We start from the raw sequence: 20,645 nt of genomic DNA, 5'->3' as shown, positions 1-20,645 counted from the left end.
TTTTATAATATTATAAAAAAAATTATTATTTATAAATATAAAGTGTATTTTAACAATTATCTTGAATATCAATGTATTTATACAATTTACAGAACTCATGGAGTATTAAGGTAAGCTGTCAATCATTTTGAACACATTTCAACCATCTATCTTAAAAAACATTTATCTTTATCCATATTAGTCCAGAATAAGTCGTAGTGTCGTGCACATTTTACTAGGCTATTTGTGGTGACAAAACTAACATCTGTATCAAATCTGGCCTCACGCTGATGATGGAAATTGCTAGTGAAACTGTTGACCTGCCATTTATAAACATTAGACTTAAAATTATAATGTAATGTTAATCAGATCAGTTATGTTCCACTCAGATGAATCTATAAGGCAAGTTTTAATATGCCAGTAGGAGAACATACATCACCATCTGCTGTGGGAAATGGGAAATGCATCTTGTCTGACCAGAAGCAGGAATATAAATGACTGACCCGAAAGGGGGACTGAAATCCCCCAATTGCATCCCGATTACATACATTCACAGTGCTGTTAGTGTCTATGCTGACTCTGTGTGTGTGTGTGTGTGTGTGTTGTAGGTCCTGAGTGTGCATCTAAACGGCTGGAAGCTGGATCGGAAACTAGGTCTTGGTCTCCTGCTCCTTTACTCCATCTTTCTGCTCTGCTCCATCCTCTTCGGTCAGCTCTAGAGCCGCTGACACACTCTTCAGTGCGTTCTTGTTATGTTTCATTTTTATACTGCTTTGACTGTAGATCAGGTACTAAATCTTGGCTGATTTCATGCCTGCGTACAGTGTAGCAGCAAAGGGAAATGTTATGCTCTACAGAAACAACCTCAGAATGGTTTTCAAGATCTGGTCAGTCCTTTGTTCTGACCACAGCAGGAACGGATACAGTTTTTGATTGCCTCGTTAAGGACTGCTTCAAGCTGAAAGGTTTACTGTATTATAAAATAGTTTCTGTCTTCAGTCAGCCACACTTACAGAAACACTGAAGTATTACAATCATGCACGGTTTACCTGCTCATGGCTCAGTAATTCTACTTTGCAGTGTTTTACCCTTGTGGAAAAGAAATACATTTTAGCATACTTAATTACATTCATTTACAGTATTTATTTTTCTATTCTTTAAGTGTAAACTGAATGTAATATTTTCATACAATTAATTGCATGTTATTTGCAATTAATGCAATTGTGTTATATAGCTTAAATTTATATTAAATGCAATTAGTTGAACTTAGGAGTGATTTTTGACCCACTTAAGTAGGACTTAATTTTATAATTACTTCTGTTGTCTTTAAAATATAGTTGAATTGTAAAGTCTTTAAATATATTTCTAATTACACGTGTAATGGTGAAGTTGGAATCTAGAACATTTAAAATATTGTTATTAACTTTAAATGCCACATTAAATAACAATACAGTTAAAATTATAATCTAGTACTTTACATGTGCTGGAGTATGTTAGTCAACACATCAAAAGTGTGCTTCTTTAAAACATGACAAAAGATTATTAAAACAATGATTTAAAATTAAATTTGACATCGTTAGTGTAATTTTAAAAAGTGTACTTAAGTGTGTTCGGAAACAGTCCTCTCTTCAAGTCACTTAAGTGTGCTTGCATGTGAAAAATATTATATGCAGTTTTTTTTTTTTTTTTTAGATTTTAAGTACACTTCAAGTGCAAATTCAATACATTTAAGCAGACTTCTTTTTCACAAGGGTAGGCCTGTTTCTGTGTTGCAAGAGCACTGATAAACAGCACAAAAGCACTAGGACATTTCACAGGTTGTATTACTCCGCCAGTCTGCGTTCACAGTGTTTCAGCCTATATATGTGGCCCTTTCTCACTTATAGTGCAGCTGGACTAGAGTGTTTACAAAATGCTTTAAGCATGATAGGAAACCTCTGTTGTTCAGCCTTACTGTTACCTGATCTACACGAATACAGCAAATGTAAAAGTGCTGAAAATGTACCCACTCTTAGGGCATCCAAGATGTAGATGAGATTGTTTTTTCATCAGATTTGGAGAAATGTAGCATTGAATCAGTGTCTCAGCAATGGATGCTCTGCAGTGAATGGGTGCCGTCAGAATGAGAGTCCAAACAGCTGATAAAAACAACACAGTAATCCACACCACTCCAGTCCATCAGTTAACGTCTTATGAAGAGAAAGGCTTTCTCCAGAGAGCACTATTGTATTGTTTTATTCTGACAAAAAAAAAAACACAAAAAAGACCAAAAAGGAACATATTCGTTAAACTACTGCACACACAACACAAATAGCCTTAAATTGATTCGTTAAATGCAAATGTTTTGATGAAAATGTAATCACTAATTTGTGAATTATAGAGCTAGTTCGCCCCAAAATTACAACTGTCATCATTGATGTCGAAACAAACCTGTCCTTCGGTGGAACATAAAAGAAAATATTTTGAGAAATGTCTCGGTGTTTTGTTTTTGTCCATACAATGTAAGTCAAAGGTCTCCAGAACTAACTGGGTACCAACATTCCTTAAAATATCTTCTTTTGTGAAATGATTTTTGGGTGAACTATCCCTTTAAGAATCAATCGACACTCGTCACACAAAAGTAAACTAGCACAGCAGACTATTAAAGTTTGCTAGTTGACGTTTGTTGTGGATATAATACATCATTTGGAATGACAAGGGTTAACCAAACGAACAACTCTTCAGTAAATCACAGATTAATGTATTTCTGTTGACTGATGGTATTGTAATCCATAGTAATATCAGTATGTCAGCATGTAGCCCACGAAAAATGAACTGTACTCTGATGACTTGTTTTTTAATTGTACTCAAATTTCATGTACTTGGTTTTTGTAATCAGATTATGTAATAGCACTAGTTATATAAAGACTGTTTATTTCCTGTAGTTATTGACCAAGTAATCACGTTGTGGTAATTCTGTCTTTAATCAGTTTGCACTGACTGTAGCAATACTTCTGAATTCATAGAGACTGATCATTTGTCTTTGATGATTCATGTGCGTGTGGGAATATTTGTAGAAACATAATAGGTCTTTTAGCGATAGACTAATATATATTTAAGCAACAACAACACAGGTTTGCCTGTAGTAGTAATTTAATGTGATTGTATTTTTGATAGTTGTTTTCTTGATGGATGTTTTTAAAAAGAGGTTTGTAACTGGTTGTTATAGAATATAATATATGTGCACTGATTTTTTTTTAGTGAAATTTCAGATCATCCCCCTTAAAAACAAAAACAAATAATAATAATAATTTTAATAGTTGTAATTGGAAAATACGATATTTATAGAAAATGCTATATGGGGAATATTTAGGGTTATTTGTTATTTATGTATATTTAGACCTGTTTGTTATTAAGTATGAGAGTACACGAAATTACTGTCTATATTTAACTACGATTTGCCTAGTTTTATAAATTCTAGTTGGAAGTGTTTTTAATATTTCTATATTACATAGAAATGGATATGGTGTGAGTAGTGTTGTTAGACTGGAGGGAAATCAGTGAGTCTAGCAATAATGTCTACTCTATACTCTAACGGTTGTAAATTTCACTGTTGATAACAGTTGTTGGCATGTATATAGATAAGCAGTCTGTGAGTTCTGTCCTGTGAGATTCATCTAATTTTGTAAATAGTGGTAACACTGAGATGATATTTGCTGAATGGTTAGTGCAATTACAAAACGGTGATGTCACTAAATAATGATTATGGTGGAGAGGGAAAATTCAAATGCTTCATGCCTTTTCCATAAAGGAATGCTGTAGAAAAAAACACTATTATATATTGTGTGCAATAAAATGTGCAATAATAAAATGAGAGGTTCTGTCCAGTTATTTTAGCATCATTGAGATTCCATTATAGTTTTTTATTAATAGTTTACACACACACACACACACACACACACACACACACACACACACATATATATATATATATATATATATATATATATATATATATATATATATATATAATTAAATTTTAATAAAAAAAGCTTTTTATTGTGACTGGTTAATAATGTTTACATTAGTTTTTCATTTATTTCAGCATTCATTTTCATTTTAATAATTGTTTTGTCAGGTTTACAAGTTTTTAATGTCTATTGTTTTTTATTAATTTCTATTTCAGTTTTAGTTTGTTATGTCAGTACATAAATTTTAAACTAAAATGGGAAATGTTTCCATGGCATCTAACTGTTTTAATACTTTAATACTTTTTATGGTTTCAACTAAATCCATTCTAAAATTACTTTAGTCTTAAAAAGGTATAATAGTGCAAATATTGTGTTCTTTAAAGGGGACCTAATAAGCAAAATTCACTTTTGTATTGTTTTTGAAAATAATTATGCGTTGGTAGTGTGTACAAAAACCACACTGTTGTGGTAAATATTTATCCACTCAATTAGTAATTTCCCCATAAATTACAAGAAATGTATCTCAAAATGAGCTGTTCAGGAATGTTCTCCAATGTGATGTCATTCTGAATAGGCTCCGCCCACCACTGGTAAGGATCTCTACCTTATTAACTAAATTAGCATATCTGCATGAGGTTAGTGACTCACCGAAAGCACTCGAGACACCTAGGATGGCACATCCAACTTGTGAAACCTGCCGAAATATTCTGTGAAGACCACCCAGCTGCAAAGCATGCACCTCGAACAGATGGTCCCTTTCGACCAGGCCCATGAAGAGGAAACTGACCTCATCATATGGGCTCTGATACTGAGAGTGCATTCCTGTCTCTGACATTCACTATCCAGTAAGAGAGTGCTCTGAGCCTCAGCGTCATGCAAGGTCGACAGATCAGAAGACAAAGCAGGCAAAGAAATGACTAACGCTTTAAAAGGGGGTAGAAAGTGGTTTAGGTGCGTAGCCTGGTCTTGGCTGGAGAGTAACACTGCAGTCCCCAAGCCCAAAGTGAATACAATCACTTTCCACTGAGCACGAGCAGTTCTCCTATGCACTTAGCCAAAGCAAGGGGCAGTAAGCAGAGGGAGAGCAAGGGATGCCAAGGGCTCGAACAGAGGTAAAGAGACAGCTTTCAGAACCAGCGCTAGACCCCACAGTGTCACCGATGATGGGCATTGGGGATGTAATCTCCTCGCTTCCCTGAAAAAATCTGACCACCAGCATGTGCCTCCTGATCAACTGACCATCAACCAGGGAATTAAATAAAGCAATAGCAGCTTAATTAACCTTTAGCTTTGATGGTAGACTTGTTACCTAGCCTGTGCTGCAAAAAACATAGATCATCTGACACGGGACAGCTTGCCGAGTCGATATCTCTATCATAGCACCATTTCATGAACACTCCTCATTGCAGAGCATACAGAAGCCTATATTAGAAGGTGCACAAGACTCAATAAGCATGACTAGCACACCGGGAGGCAGGGACCTAAGCCCCTCTAGGACCCCTGAAGTAGCCACACATGAAGGGTCCACAACTCTAGGTTGGGGCACCATAACGAGCTGTTTGCTTGAGATAACCAGTTCCTCCCGAGAAAGACAGCAGGAGGCAGTGAAAGGCTCTCTGGTGCTGGTCCTGCAAGTCGATGGGGCCCACGCAAATTTGGCACAAGGTAGCCACTGGATGTGGTGAAAATGCTGTTCCCATCTCAATTTTCTTAATGTATAGTGAATGCTCGAAAGAGAACCACATATCAGAAGTTTAAACTTTCATGATGTGGAAGAACTGCAATGTCACGTCAGACATGATAATCAAGACTAAACAGATGTTTAGTTTTGGCTTGAGTATCCAAGGGTGCATTTAATTTCTTATGTATAAAGGCACAGCCCTCTTCTGGAAAGTGGGCGGGGAACAGCAGCTCATTTGCATTTAAAGATACATGCATGAAAACAGCAAGTTTTTGTTTCTGTTTAAAAATATATATATTTTCAGCATGGAATAATAAATGATCATTGGGGTTTTTGGAGCTGAAACATCACAGACACAATCTAGGGGATCATCGGATGTTGATCAACATGGAACATGAACATGGCTGTGGGATTCATCAGTGTTCAGACACTTCAGCTGTCAGGGAAAGCGCTGGATGGATGAGGACACATTCACTTCAGGTCTTCTGTGATACACTGCCATTCAAAGGTTTGGGGTAAGTTATTTTAATTACAAAATAATATTTTTGTCCAAAAGGAGGCAAACGTGAAATGAAAGACAATATATAACAGACGCTGTATATAATAAATGCTGTTTTAACTTCCTAGTAATCAAAGAATCCCAAGAAAAAAAAAGTTTCCACAAAAATATAAAGCAACAAAAACTGTTTTCAACTGATTTGTTTCAAGAGCAATGCAAGGACAACATAAAAGAACTGAAATGCTCCTCTGCATCTAGCATCGACTTCTGGACATTTGGCACATTTAGGACATTAGCGCCAACACAGATTACTGAAATGCACTAGCGCCCCCTAATGACCCTCAGTCTGAAGGAGCAGAAGATAAAGGGACAGTTACATGCTTGCATTTTCTCTCTCTTTTTTTTTTTTTATTCTGTCCAAACAATAACTCTCAGTGGAGTTCAAGTCAAGTATTGTTTTGGACCTCTGACTAATTTGATCAACATAGTTCTTCAAAACATTGTCTTCCACAAAAGTGAATCATTTAGCCAACATAATTCGTAAATGACAAAATGGTAATTTTTGAGTGAACCAAATGATTAAAGAGAATGAAGTAACTTAATACTAAAAAAAGTTAATTTTAATAACATTATCAACCCTTCTCTACTCCAAGTGACATGTGTTTGGATAGTTAACCTCTGTTGGGAGATTTGCTACTCCACATATATGAACAAAAAATATAAAATATACAGACTGAAAATATTTGACATTATTGCCAGTGTTTTGTTAGTTTTTTTCTCCAGTTATAAAAGCAGGAAACAGTCAGTTTGTCCCTCTCTGCTGCCTTTGATTTCACAACTCAAATATGTTAAATGTTACTACAGTAGACAAACAAAAAAGGTGTATTTTTGTCAAATTGAATGGCAATTTCTGAGTGAAAATTTTTCCTACTCCATTTTTTTTCTTCAGCGTACCAAGTATGTTTTCCTGACGTTTTAAATGAACCTCTGTGACACCAATAAATCAGATAAAACACAGAGAAAGGTAAAGATAGTGTTTTATTAGTTCATTTATTTAGTCTTGGTTTATCTGAACGGTGGAGTGGATCCCATGCGGTGTTTCCAGGTGCTTGTTGGCTTCAGGCAGAACGAATAGTTGTACAAATCAGATTCAAGTTACACGTACTGAAGAAACAGAAGAAATACATGAGGATGCTGACAGAAGAGAGAAAGAGTCAGACCCAGAGAAGATACACAAACAAATCCTGGTAACACTTCACAAAGTCTCATTTGTTAACATTAATGCATTAACGAAGTTGAACTAGCAATCAGCAGAATATTTGGTAACTTGCTTAACTTTACAGTGTCCTTGTTGCACATTACTGTACTTACTGTATCAAATTAAAAAGAAACGGACCTAAAATTCTAAAGTAAATGTTAATTAATATTACACAGTACTTAATTGCATAATAACAGTATGATAAGGACACCTTAAAATAGTGTGATCAAATTTTAAAGCATTTACCGGTAGTAAACGACAAATGTATAACTGTTAAAATTGAACTAAGATTAATTAATATTCTTTAAATATTGTTAACTCATATAATTAAATAATGTTAACAAATGTTTTGGTAAAGTGTGACCAAAATCCCTAACTAGAGTTACACTTCATACTCACTTGAAGGAAAACTAATGCATCGTGCTTGTTTTGCATCTGATCTTGAGAAAAAAAGCCATCCTATTTATGGCTCTATAGCAATATTTTTTTGAATAACAGTGAGGCGAGGTTTGCATTAATTTCCTAAAAGCTTGAAAAGTGTTATAGTTATTGACCCATTGTCACAGACCACATCACACACTACCACATACAGAGAACCTGCTGACAAAAAAAATTACATTTTATATATGTATATAAACACTTTGCATTTAAGGATGGTACGTTTATGATAAATGGCTTGCGTTTCTACTTTTCAAGAACATAAAAATAAATTCCTCCGTTCCTGGCCACTGAGCTGAACAACACTGATGAAGAAATATGCAAACGCAAGCTTACGTAATAAAAGTGTGATTCTCAGGAATCTTGTAACAGGGAATAAACCTAACACCTTACAGAGGAAAACTCTCCGTTCTGGCCTCATATAATCATACAAGATCGAAGTGAATAGTTAGTTAAAAAACACTTAAGAAAAAAATATGACTAAAATAAAAATAAAACCCTAAACCCCAAAAATATACACTACCGGTCAAACGTTTGGAATAATTCAGATTATTTAAATCTCTCAAGCTTAACGAGCGTTTGTTTGATGAGAAGTATAGTAAAAACTGTAACACTGAGAAATATTACAATTTAATTGAATATGTTTTAAAATGTGATGTATTTCTGTGTCACATGATCCTTCAAAAACATTCTAATGCGCAGATCTGCTGCTCAAATATTACTGGTGCTCAGTTATTAATAATGGTCATTGTCAATGTTGTTTTTTTGCTTAATATTTATGAGGAAACCCCTTTTTTATTTTCTAAAATCTTTTATGAACAGGAATTTCAAAATAACAGCATTTATGAGCAATTTAATGCATCCTTGGGCACCAATAAATGAGAACATTTCTGAATTTCTGAAGATCATGTGACACTGAAGACTGGAATAATGATGCTGAAAAAAACAAGATATTTTAAAAACATATTACAATAGAAACCAGTCATCTAAATCTTACTGATATTTCACCATTTTACTGTTTTTAAAGTATTTTTATTAAACAAATGTAGCCCTGGGGAGCTGAAGAGATCTTTTCTAGTCGTAATTATTCCGAACCAGTGTAGACGATCAGAGAGCAAAGCGATGATATAACGAGCGAGAGAGAGAGAGGGGAGAAAGATGAAGTGATAGACAGCATCTGATCTCTTCTCGATGACATCATGAGCTTCCCTGAGAGACAGGGACACACGAGAGACGCTGAGAGAGAGAGAGAGATGGATGGAGAGAAGGGAGTTTAGCGTGTTGGCCGTCACTTCTCACTGCTTTTCTTCCTCAGCATCTGGAGGCGCTGCTTTAGTTTGTTCTTCACCTGAGGAGAAAGAGAAAAGCATGAGTCTTTGTTATTACAGTGGCATTGGTAGTTTAAGCTGCACAGCAGAAGACAAACTCTACACCTTCCATGTTTTATGCCTGAAACGCAAAGCTGAAGTCAAGCTACACACAGCACATAAACACTCTGCAAATATACTACAACCAGCTTCATCTATATAGTGCAGAGAAGCCCAAACCAGGGCCTGAGGGCCGAAGTGTTGACCTTTGACTTGGCCCACCATGCTTTATTACAAGAGGAGGCAAAAAAGTACAAAAACAACATACCACTGAAGCTTCTCCTATGTTCTAATGTACTAGTTCATTCATTCATCTATCATTGAAAATGAAAAAAAATAAATAAATAAACAATACTAGTGATTTTAATGTCAAAAAATAATTCAATTTGTTCAATTATTGTAGTCAGCGTTGTTAATATTACCAATACATTTTAATATAATATAGTTGGAAATAACCAAAATGGAGAGACGATGCTTTCGACCAGTAATTCTAGATTTCAGTGTTAAAATGCTGCACGTTACACGTAAACAGCTTCCGTAATTCACTATCCTTAACAAAAGCGTGTCTGTATCTATCTCTGTAAGACAGCAGCTCTCACACACCTCCCTGAGATGGTTTGACAGGTCTACATGTGCACATGGGAAGTTTGTGCAATGGTTCGATGGCTTCGTCGTTTATTTGGCTTATTAGGAATGACACGGGTCAATAGAGCAGCTCCTTATTCAATAATGCAACATTTATGAAGAGTTATTGTAGTTAACCAATGCATTTTTTTTAGCTCAAGAAACTTTCATTAAATACTAACTTTATTTAATAAATTGTTTAACACCGTGCCAGTTTCTTGTCATTAAAACAAAAGTTAGAATTTACACTTTTTCCAAAATTCTAAAACTAAATTTGAAATCCAAAACCCGTTCAAGAGTCTCAAGAGAACGTAATGTACTCAGAGGAGTGGAAATATTACAATTGAGTTTTCATTAAAGTCATTTGTTGTTCTACTGAATTTGTCTCTACATTGGATGACATGGTTTGTGGTCTTACTATGGCCCTTTCTGCGAACCTCAAAAAGCTGTGATTTTACCTCTCCGTGCATTTCAGAACTATTCTTTTTAACACAATCAATGTTTCTGTGATGCAGACTTGGCTTCGGTCCGGTGGGTGTCTCACCGTCTCCCTGTGTGTCTGAGGTCCAGAGTGTCAGGTTGTCCCGTAACAGCTGCATGATGAGCGTCGAGTCCTTGTAACTGTCCTCACTCAGCGTGTCCAGCTCCGCGATCGCATCGTCAAACGCCGCCTTCGCCAACCTGTTGGAGGAGTCAGACTGGCTTTTTCAGAGGGGCTTTTCCCATAAGGCAGTGGTTCTGAACCAGGGGGCTGCACCATGAAGTATTCAAATGAATAAAAAATGTAGAAATATAATAAATTACCAAGTTAAAAGATCTCATTTTAAATGATAAACACAAAATGGAGATATAGACTAAAATCATATTTACTTTTCTCTCTAAATAACTACTGTTTTTATTAAACGCCAGGAAAATGCATCATGGCTAACTGCTTAGTAAATCAACCCTCCCATTTTCTGCTAATAAGTCACATTTATTGTTATAGTGGTTTATAGAATATCGACTGCTTCGAAGCAGCTTGACATGAAAAACCAGAAAAATAACAGTGTTTATTTTCTACAGCACGTCAATTATGAATTTAGACAAGTATTACTATTCAGCTGAAATTCGGTACCCGTCCAATAGTGTCAGAGCAGTTAAATTGATAATATTAATCACTATTAATTTTCTTTTAAATAAGTGTGTCAAATATTGTGTCAGAAAACGGGGATCTTCTCAAGGCACCGCGGATGTTGGGAATCTGAAATGCATATATATCATATATAATGCCAATATTATTAATCATTAATATATATGCAAACGATTTTAAACTTTTAGGATGCACACAGCCACATTATCTCACATCTTTAGGAATCCACCTATGAATGGCTTACTTAGCCATAGGATTATTAACTAAAATCGAAACAAACAAAAATAATAAAAATAAATGATACCATTATGTGCGAAAAAATAAAATAAAAAAAATTATAAAATATTTAAAAACTAGTTGCTAAGGGAACATCTCGTTTTCATTTAGTTTAACTTGATGTACTAAAATAACTCAAGCTTTATTAAAATTTAAATAAATAAATAGAGATAAAAAAAATACTAACTTTTTTAAAACGAAAACCGAAAATATCAAAATAAAAACTAGTTCAAAATATGAATAAAACTATACGAGTAGATCAGTTACCCTAAAATAACACTGCTTAGCCATGGGTGTGTGTGCATATTAATATCGGACAGAAGCAAGTTAACATCAAACATTAGACACTTTGAGTGAGGAGAGAAGCAGCCCAACCTGCAGGCGCGGTCGGGGGAGTTCAGGATCTCGTAGTAGAAGACAGAGAAGTTGAGAGCGAGTCCGAGCCGGATGGGATGTGTGGGCGGGAGCTCAATCATGGCGATGTCACTGGCAGCTTTATACGCCACCAGACTGTTCTCCGCTGCTTCCTTCCTGTCATTACCTGTGGCAAACTCTGCTAGGTACCTGTCGTAGTCTCCTTTCCTAAGAACACACACAAGACACAAAACCTAGTGTGGGTGACAAGCTTCATTATCTTCTTATTAGCAACTGTTCAGAGCTCCTGCTGTCAGAAACACCAGTATAATGAATGAGCAGGCTACTGTATGCTGGAGCTTTAAAATACACACTATGCGAATTTTCTGGTTATTCACATGCCTTTTTTGGTTTAAAAAAAGAAAATAGAAAGTAAGTATTATGCAGTTAGTTCATGCAAAAATGTCTGGTTCACAAACAAGTGACTCTTTTGAACCGTCTGAAGCAGTTTGAGCTCGAGCAGCACAGATATGCAAGTTGCTCAATCAAATGTCACTGTCAGAGCGCGACTCTGACTCCCGATTTGTTTACAAACAAGTAGCGGTTGACCGATATATCGGCCGATATTTGGCATTTTACAAGCCGATAAGTTTTTCTTTTTGGCCGATGTGTTCGAGGCCAAATGTGTTCGTTAACAGTTCTGTCTAATACAGATAGAAGTCTGTCTAAAAATCTGATAGAACCGTTAAACAAAGGAATTGATGTATACAGAAAATATAATAACGATTGCTTTTATATTATTAGTAATAAAAAAGGTAAACATTATAGTACTTTCTCGTTTACCGTCAGCATTCAGCAAATACACATTTACATCATTCCAACAAATCTTTCAATGAATAATGAACATTTCATTTCACAAACCTTGCAGACTCAGTCGAGTCCAGCTGTGAGATCTTGAGAATTGTGCATGTTCTCTGTGTGACGATCGGTCCATGCAAATTCAATATTTTTACATTAAATTCATGATTTCAAATTATGCTGCGCTTTATGCATTTGCCCACTGTCATATTCATACCATTTTTTCTGTGTGCTGTGTGTAAAATGAGTGTTACCTTGGCTTTATTTGAAAAATATGATTCGCAGTGCACACAAACTTCCCAGAATACGGAGTGATCTTTTGGTTACGGTTTACTTCCTTTTTAATCATTTTTTTTAAATATTTATTTATTTGTTTATTTCACACATTTTTTTTTTATCCACTTACAAATTATTTCAAATTCCTTAAATATTATTTAAAAGAAATACAATTATATCGGTTTTATATCGGCCCCCCTGCTTTCCAAAGAAACCAAAATCGGTCAACCACTACAAACAAGTCACGATTCAACGCTGGATATTCAGAAAGACTGAAACTAAAAGACAATGCTGTGCTGACCGTGTTAGATCTGACAGTAATGTCACACCTCAGGAGTTTTTATTGCATGGTCACTTTGTCTGTTATTACAGATCGTTTGGTGTTATGCTTTATTAACCTAAATCACAGCAGCGTCCATCTATGAAGGCTATTAAAGAAGAAATAAGTCACCTACATCCTGCATGGCCTGAGGATGAGTAAATTAACAACTAATTTTCATTTCTAGGTGAACATTCCAGGGGATCAGTTTCTAAATGATTTGATAAAGTCCTACAAAAACGTACGTTTACATGTCTGCATTCAGCAGGCCCTTAAATCCTAAACGATTTAGCGTGCATGATTAGCATGCTTTAAGGCATGCATTTAATAATTATGCACGTTTCCTGGGAATCAAATCCATGACCTACATGAGGCAAAAGTCTCATGCTCATATTTAGCATGCAGAACCTCGCCCATATAAAAGACCCATAACGTTTTCAATGCATGCACTTTGTTTCGTCAAACACCTACATTTTGTAGTAGAAGACTTTGGATTCTCCCGTGTTGGCGGCAGGAATGAGGTGTTTGTCCAGGACATCCAGTATGTCACTGCAAACAGATTTCAGCTCATTCTCAACCTGAATAAGACAAGACGAGAAACCACAGAGGAATTACAGCATCTAGATCACTGCACACATCACGGTTTCGGAGACATTAAACCCACGACTTTTCAAGAGATGGATTGAAGCATTATAAACAAGCACTGAGGTATTACAAAGAACAAATGCTTATTAAATGTATATAACATTATGTTTTAAAAAACGAAATGAATCCATTACACCATTTGTTTCACTTAAATTTTTATAGTTCTTCTAACAGGATTTTTGGGTGAACTATCTCTTTAAGGCTCCACGCGTCTCACCGCTTGTCTGTATTCCCGGATCATCTTGAGCTTGCCCTCTCCTCCCTTGCTCTCCTCTTTCTGCTCGATGCTGCTGATGATCCTCCAGGAGGCTCGTCGAGCGCCGATCACGTTCTTATACGCCACCGATAACAGGTTTCTCTCCTCTACGGTCAGCTCGGTGTCCTTTCCTGCGACGCTCTTCATGGACTCCACCATTTCTGAAACACAGAGACGAGAATCATCCTAAAGACACAGAGGAACCCACCATCAAAGATCTGGAGAGCAAAGGGGGGGGAAATGAAATGATGCATTTAGTGCATAACAACAATGAATGTCACAGACTGGGAACGGAGTGGTTTAATAAAGCAAGTTAATGCCAAAAGTAGTCAGTTCAGATAACATTAATGTTTGTAGCAGAAGTGTTATGCTGAAAACAAACTTTGTACGATTTTATGCAAGATTTTGGTTTGTCTATGTGACAGTCCTCTACATTTGTACTATACAGATGGCAAAAACCTTAAAACTTGAAGCATTTAAAAATATTTTAAAGGTTTTGGTCAAGCTAACAAACCTGTAAACCCATTTAGCTCTCTAACATACAAAATGTAAATCTCAATAGTCCATGAAAAAAACACATTTGCATTCTCTTTTTTTATTAAAATGGGGTAAACTGCATTGTTTATTACCCGCTGTGACACACTTAATGCACCAAATGACCACGTATTGTCAACATAGAGGTCCACAACACCATCGATACAGTAAAAACATCCAATAACAGCAGAATACACCGCTGGATTCAGCCTAGTCATTGTTGCATCACCTAAAATCTGAACGCAGAAAGGAAAACAATGTATCATTTAGTGCGTTGTTAAATGTTGCACATCTTTTGCATCGCGTGCTCTCCGATCTCAGTTACTAAAGCAACTGTTTCTAGTAACGCTACAGTATCAGATGAGCAGATGTTCTTCGCAACATTTGCTTTAGTTGATGAACAATGCGGAGCTTGGGCCTCTCCTGGATCTTTCTCCTGGGACACGTGTGAAGGGACAGAGTAAAGATTTAGGGTTCAACACGCAGTTAATTGAATCAGAGACACGACCTCTCCGTGTTCACGGCTGTCCCTCGGATCTAATTCAAACGCGACAACACATTTCGCCCAAAAACATCAACTCACCATCGTATCTCTCGGCTTGTTCTGCTAGTTTAGCCTGGTAAACCAAGTACTCTCGATCTGCCATGTTTACTGGGAGCCGGGAGGAGGTGAGAGACGCTGTCTGTTTGTGCAGACAGATGCAAACGGTGTAGAAAACGGAATAGATATGTTATATTGGAAAACTAGGTGCAGCAACAGCAGCTTAAAATCCTCGTATCCGAAAAAGAATCGATTCCGAGGCTTTGGGAATTGAGAGTCGATTCTATCCGATCAAAGGGAATCGACTCATCATTCAGAGCCGTCTTAATGAATCAGTTCGAAAAAAATAAACTCGGATGTTATTTTAGATAAATCGTGACGTGGCCGAGAAATAAACCAATGTGTTGATGTTAATGATCTGGCTGTTTTGTATCGGTGTACAGTTTGTTATATGTGTGCAAAGCACACGATTAAAGTAAACATCATGCGCGTTTTAGACACTTCATGTCTTGTTCATGTTATAAACGCATATTCACTGCGGAGCTGTGGGCTATGACTCATTTATTGCGCAATGCAGACAAAATTACAATTTAAAATCAATCAGAGCGATATAAATGCATCGTAGTTGACTGAGGCTACTTTCTATGACCATTATATCTGACGAAATTAGGATCCTTCAATCTTAAAGACGGAGAATCGAAAACGAATCGAGCACAACAGTGAGGAATCGAATCCAGATCCGCGAATCAGAGTCGGACTCGATTCCAAAAATGTCGGATTCGAACAGCCCTACGGGGAGCCTGTTCTAAATATGGCGACACAACTCCATCCGGGAACTTCGCTCGGTTCAGCGAGTCCTGCGCATTTCCTTCGCGAGGGACGTTTTGTGACGTTCATACAAAGAATAAATACGTTTATCCTCCTGACTACCAGGAAAAAGTATATATATAAGTTTAGTGAATTTAGTATTTTTCAAATCATTACATTGTTTAAAAAAAAGGGAAAATGGAAAAAAACTATTTAAGCCCTGCAATGCAACCAATATAATTATTTTTGCAAATTACATTTTATGTCATAATGTGTCCTCTGTAGAGTCCTCCATCTATAAACTGTATCTAATTTGCATGTTAATCTGTTTTTGGTGCAACATGCAATGACAAAAATAAGTGTAATAATGGAAGTAACAATTGGCAAGATTGGCTAAATAATATCTCATATTTAATAGGAATATTGATATACAATTTCTTTCCCTATTCACTTGGTGGGTCTCCCAAAATGTATAATAAAAACCCTTTAAGTCCTGGGGCCAGTTGCATAAAAAGTTTAGAGTAGTTGGACATAAATTTTCTTTTAATTCAGTTAAATGGAAGCACACACACACACACACACACACACACACACACACACACACACACACACACACACACACACAATGAGACTTTGAAATGATTATTTTATTTATTATAAATTATCTATTTATCATTTACTTTATCATAGTTTTTAACAATTAATTATATGAAACTAGAAAAAGGCATGATAAAAGGTTTCAAAGTCAGTTTTTAATCTGATTTGCATATAATAAAAATGAACGATTGAGACACTATAATACGTTTATCACAAACATTAAAAGGATAATTCTTGTTCTAATCAACTGTAACGAAACTGTACCCCAGGCCCTTCAGAATGACTCTGGTCTCACCATTCAGCTGCGAACATTAAAATCATCCTCTTGCCAGCATTTGTTCCACGATGCACCAATTTTCGAACAAAAATTTTAAATAAAAATGGATGCAAGAAATTTAAAAGGAGAAAAGGCTAAGTGAAACCTTGCTAATAAATTCTCTGTTTATCCTTGATGAGTCTGATACTGAATAGTCCGTCATTTCTTCTTGGTCATTTATTTACTCAACTCAATTTTACAATGAACACAAAAGCCAAATTAAAGTTAACACTGCAAAAAAGGTGTGATGTTTGGCATAAAGAAGATCCTCGTCCTTCACTGGTCATCTGTGGAGAGGTACCAAGTTGCACCTATTGACAGAATAAAAATGCCATTAATAATAACCCATTTATTACGACTTTGATATTTTCCTAAATAAAATTAGTACAATAAGCACATTTTTTACCCTAGTAGTCCTCTACCAGACCATTGCTTCGGAGTCAAATTAAGATGCATTTCTAGTCCACTTCGAAGCAATCCAACACGCAGGGATTTCTAAAGTGAACAGAAATCACAGAGACTGAATTAAAAGGAACTGTGTAGCACATAAACCGGAATGTAAAGTATTAAAAAGAGTCTTTAACTGAAAGGAAAGAGTTTCGAGTTTGAACAAACCCCTTCACTGTGTTGGACAACAGAAGCGACGTCGTGCAGATTCCTGAAGTTTTGTGTGTTTACAGACCCAAACTCTATAATCTCATCACCGACTCGCAAACCCTACAAACAGAAGAATGTTTTTACTCATGAAGAGTCCACCATCAACAATCAGCCGCTTCGTAAAGTGCTGCACATCTGTTTTAAACTCTGTAGTTGCCTAATCAGTTTGTGCTAATAGATTAAAAAGAGACTTAAGTACTAATAGGAAATTAAATAAACCATCCAATGAGCAGCTTAGAAGAAAACAGTCAACATGCAGCATTATATGATATAACTAAAATATATACAAGATTTTCAAAGTCAACATGAAAAGCATTTAAAGTTTGCAGCATTTTAATAAAGTAGATCATCTGATTTCATATGTTGTAAGCAAACAAGTTAAGTTTAACTCATTAAATCTGTGAATGAATGAACTCACGGCCTGAGAAGCAGGAGAGCCCTGTGTGACGGCGTCCAGAAGTGCAAACGGAGCTGAAAGAGACACAGCCGACTCAGTGGCTTCCATCTTTGTCTCATCTTTCTCAGGTTTGATCCTTGCTGAGGCATGCAGCTTATGAAGAGCCTCCTCGATCTCCACCATGATAGCCTTGTGATCATTCTGTAAACCTTTATAAATTATAAAAAAATAAAGAACTTGAAGAGTTAGAAGAATGATTAGAGATGCTTGTATATGTACATACATACATACACACACACACACACATATATATATATATATAGACGTATACACACACTCACAGGTGCATCTCAATAAATTAGAATGTCATGGAAATGTTAATTTCAGTAATTCAACTCAGATTGTGAAACCAGAGTACAAATCAGAATATGGTGACGTGCCAATCAGCAAATCAACTCAAGACACCTGCAAAGGTTTCCTGAGTCTTCAAGATGGTCTCTCAGTTTGGTTCACTCGGCTACACAATCATGGGGATGACTGCTGATCTGACAGTTGTCCAGAAGACAATCATTGACACCCTTCACAAGGAGGGTAAGCCACAAACATTCATTGGCATAGAAGCTGGCTGTTCACAGAGTGCTGTATCCAAGCATGTTAACAGAAAGTTGAGTGGAAGGAAAAAGTGTGGAAGAAAACCACAACCAACCGAGAGAACTGCAGCCTTATGAGGAATGTCAAGCAAAATCTATTCAAGAATTTTATTGAACTTCACAAGGAATGGACGGAGGCTGGGGTCAATGCATCAAGAGCCGTCACACACAGACGTGTCGAGGAATTCGCTGAACCACAGACAACATCAGAGGTGTCTTACCTGGACTCAGGAGAAGAAGAACTGGACTGTTGCACAGTGGACCAACGTCCTCTTTTCAGATGAGAGCAAGTTATGTATTTAATTTGGAAACCAAGTCCCTAGAGTCTAGAGGAAGGGTGGAGAAGCTCAAAGCCCAAGTATCCTGAAGTCCAGTGTTAAGTTTCCACAGTCTGTGATGATTTGGGGTGCAATGTCATCTACTGGTTTTTGTCCATTGCGTTTTTTTTAAACCAAAGTCACTGCACCCGTTTACCAAGAAATTTTGGAGCACTTCATGCTTCCTTCTGCTGACCAGCTTTCTAAAGATGCTGATTTCATTTTCCAGCAGGATTTGGCACCTGCCCACACTGCCAAAAGCATTAAAATGTATTCCTTTACAAAGAAACACTTTAGCACTAACATGCTATGGTACTGTGATATATAATGTGCAACTGAATGATTAAAATATGAATATACTTTTATAAATGTCAGGGCTATTATCATGATACTTTTTGTGTTCACTACTATCAAAAGGCATAAGAAAATTCATCATTTAACCCGTGAAAAATGTACTTACAAGAGATATTGTGCCTTGCTGTTCGGACCTTGTACAAATCCACATCTGCATTAGGAAAGCCTTCCACATCAACCAGAGGACCGTCCATGCCTACACCTTCCTGGGGTACAAACACACACACACTATGTGATGAAATGTCTTTAGAACACATTAAAGAAAACATTTTTCAAAGATGCATCACATGTGTTAGTTGACAAACGTATTTCTTTGTGATTGAAGGACTTGGTCTCCTGCTGTATAATATTAAGCCAAAACATATCAGCACATATCATGACTAGTTATAATAAACTCTTACAAATCTATGGCCAAAACAGAGCAAGAGGGCAGACCATTTGTTTATTTTTTTCAAATAGATTTCTGAACAGTCTCCCAATAAAGTGAGTATTAAATTAATTTAGCAAATGTGGGATGTTCAGAGTGGGCTTATATGGGTCAATGAAATTATGCAATATTCTATCAATTATTTAAAATTGATTTGTGGGAACAGCAGCTAATATAATAAAGACGACTTTTACTTAATGTTAAAAAAAGTATTTGAAAATTGAACAAAAAGATAAAAGTAAGTGACTGTGTGAAAAAAATGCCAACTTCTCCCAATCACCTCTTAAGAAAAGTAAAATAATTAAATAGTATAAATAAAACAAATAACACTGAAATATAACGACACTGAAATAAAAAAATCGACGTTTAAACGTTTAAAAAGGAATCGCAATAGTTAAGTGAATCGATTTTTTTTCTGGCATCCCTATAAAATAGTCAAAATAGACTCAAACTGAAAATGCATTCAATCAATTTGCAACATTTGAACGTTTGCGCACACTCTGTATATTTATGTTTTCATTTGGGAAACATATTTTGTAAATTAATCATGCACTTTATGTTAACTAGTGTTTGTGCATGTGAATTACTTTTAGCACGCGTGCGTCATATTTATCCGTTACATGTATACTGGTCATTTTGACACTAATCTGACTCCATATAAATCAGTAGGTTTAAAATGCCGTATTTTACGTTTGTAATAAACCATAAATAAAAAAATCTAACTTTATGGCATGTTAAATGTTATTAATATGCAAGTCGCCATCACGTCGTATGAGAACGAACTAATTAATCCGCTTCCAAGCAGCCGACAAAAGTGTCTCTTCGGGCTTAGCGACAAAACATATTGAAAATATTGATATCTATGGATTGAACTTACGGTTTTGAGCATGTCGCTGTATGCTTTAATTTGCTCTTCAATGTCATCTTTTCTTTTCATCAGAAGTCGAACATCGTCTTCAGTAACTCGTGGCCCAACAGCGTTGTTTTTCTCTGTCATTTTCATGAGAAGTGCTGCCAAAAAGCAGCTGAACGGTTTTTGTTGTTGTTGTTTTCAATAAGCTTTCCAAAAAATTCAACAGAAGTATTACGTTAACATGGATATTTCTTCAGTGGATTCACTGCCGGGTTAAACGAGTTAA

General features: G+C 36.1%; 3 protein-coding genes across 3 annotated transcripts in view; 1 reads left to right on the top strand and 2 right to left on the bottom strand.

The window, feature by feature from the left end:
• Positions 1–1,462, top strand: part of LOC113051724 (sodium/potassium/calcium exchanger 3) — a 40,201-nt gene extending 38,739 nt beyond the window's left edge. The window contains exon 17 of the mRNA XM_026215709.1: positions 588–1,462. Within this exon, the coding sequence (XP_026071494.1) occupies positions 588–698 (111 nt within the window). The 3' untranslated portion in view covers positions 699–1,462. The remainder of the gene's footprint in view (positions 1–587) is intronic.
• A 5,666-nt stretch (positions 1,463–7,128) lies between these two features.
• On the bottom strand, positions 7,129–15,251 carry LOC113051723 (14-3-3 protein epsilon-like). Its single transcript, XM_026215708.1, has 6 exons — positions 15,027–15,251; positions 13,871–14,070; positions 13,480–13,586; positions 11,577–11,783; positions 10,341–10,477; positions 7,129–9,153 (listed from the first exon to the last, which is right to left on the bottom strand). Exons 1-6 carry the CDS (start codon positions 15,088–15,090, stop codon positions 9,101–9,103), a joined length of 768 nt encoding a protein of 255 aa, XP_026071493.1. The 5' UTR covers positions 15,091–15,251; the 3' UTR covers positions 7,129–9,100.
• Positions 15,252–16,523: 1,272 nt separating this feature from the next.
• LOC113051722 (26S proteasome non-ATPase regulatory subunit 9-like) lies at positions 16,524–20,645 on the bottom strand. Its single transcript, XM_026215707.1, has 6 exons — positions 20,384–20,645; positions 19,186–19,285; positions 17,780–17,967; positions 17,320–17,421; positions 17,111–17,199; positions 16,524–17,015 (listed from the first exon to the last, which is right to left on the bottom strand). The coding sequence occupies exons 1-6, from the start codon at positions 20,507–20,509 to the stop codon at positions 16,988–16,990; spliced, it is 633 nt and encodes a 210-aa protein (XP_026071492.1). The 5' UTR covers positions 20,510–20,645; the 3' UTR covers positions 16,524–16,987.

Source organism: Carassius auratus, chromosome 32 (assembly GCF_003368295.1).
Source record: "Carassius auratus strain Wakin chromosome 32, ASM336829v1, whole genome shotgun sequence".
Taxonomy (NCBI): Eukaryota; Metazoa; Chordata; class Actinopteri; order Cypriniformes; family Cyprinidae; genus Carassius; species Carassius auratus.
This window is presented reverse-complemented; position numbering and strand designations above follow the sequence as displayed.

Bases quoted from the DNA above. Each gene is read 5' to 3' on its own strand.
- LOC113051723 (XM_026215708.1), bottom strand. From the start codon at position 15,090: ATGGCAGATCGAGAGTACTTGGTTTACCAGGCTAAACTAGCAGAACAA. The intron at 14,071-15,026 runs GTGAGTTGATGT...TCTGTGTTTCAG, and splicing joins ACAAGCCGAGAGATACGATG to AAATGGTGGAGTCCATGAAG. The intron at 11,784-13,479 runs GTAGGTGTTTGA...GTGTGTTCTTAG, and splicing joins AAAGTCTTCTACTACAAAAT to GAAAGGAGACTACGACAGGT.
- LOC113051722 (XM_026215707.1), bottom strand. From the start codon at position 20,509: ATGAAAATGACAGAGAAAAACAACGCTGTTGGGCCACGAGTTACTGAA. The intron at 17,968-19,185 runs GTAAGTACATTT...TAATTTATAAAG, and splicing joins AGCAAGGCACAATATCTCTT to GTTTACAGAATGATCACAAG. The intron at 17,016-17,110 runs GTAAAAAATGTG...TTCTGTCAATAG, and splicing joins TCTGGTAGAGGACTACTAGG to GTGCAACTTGGTACCTCTCC.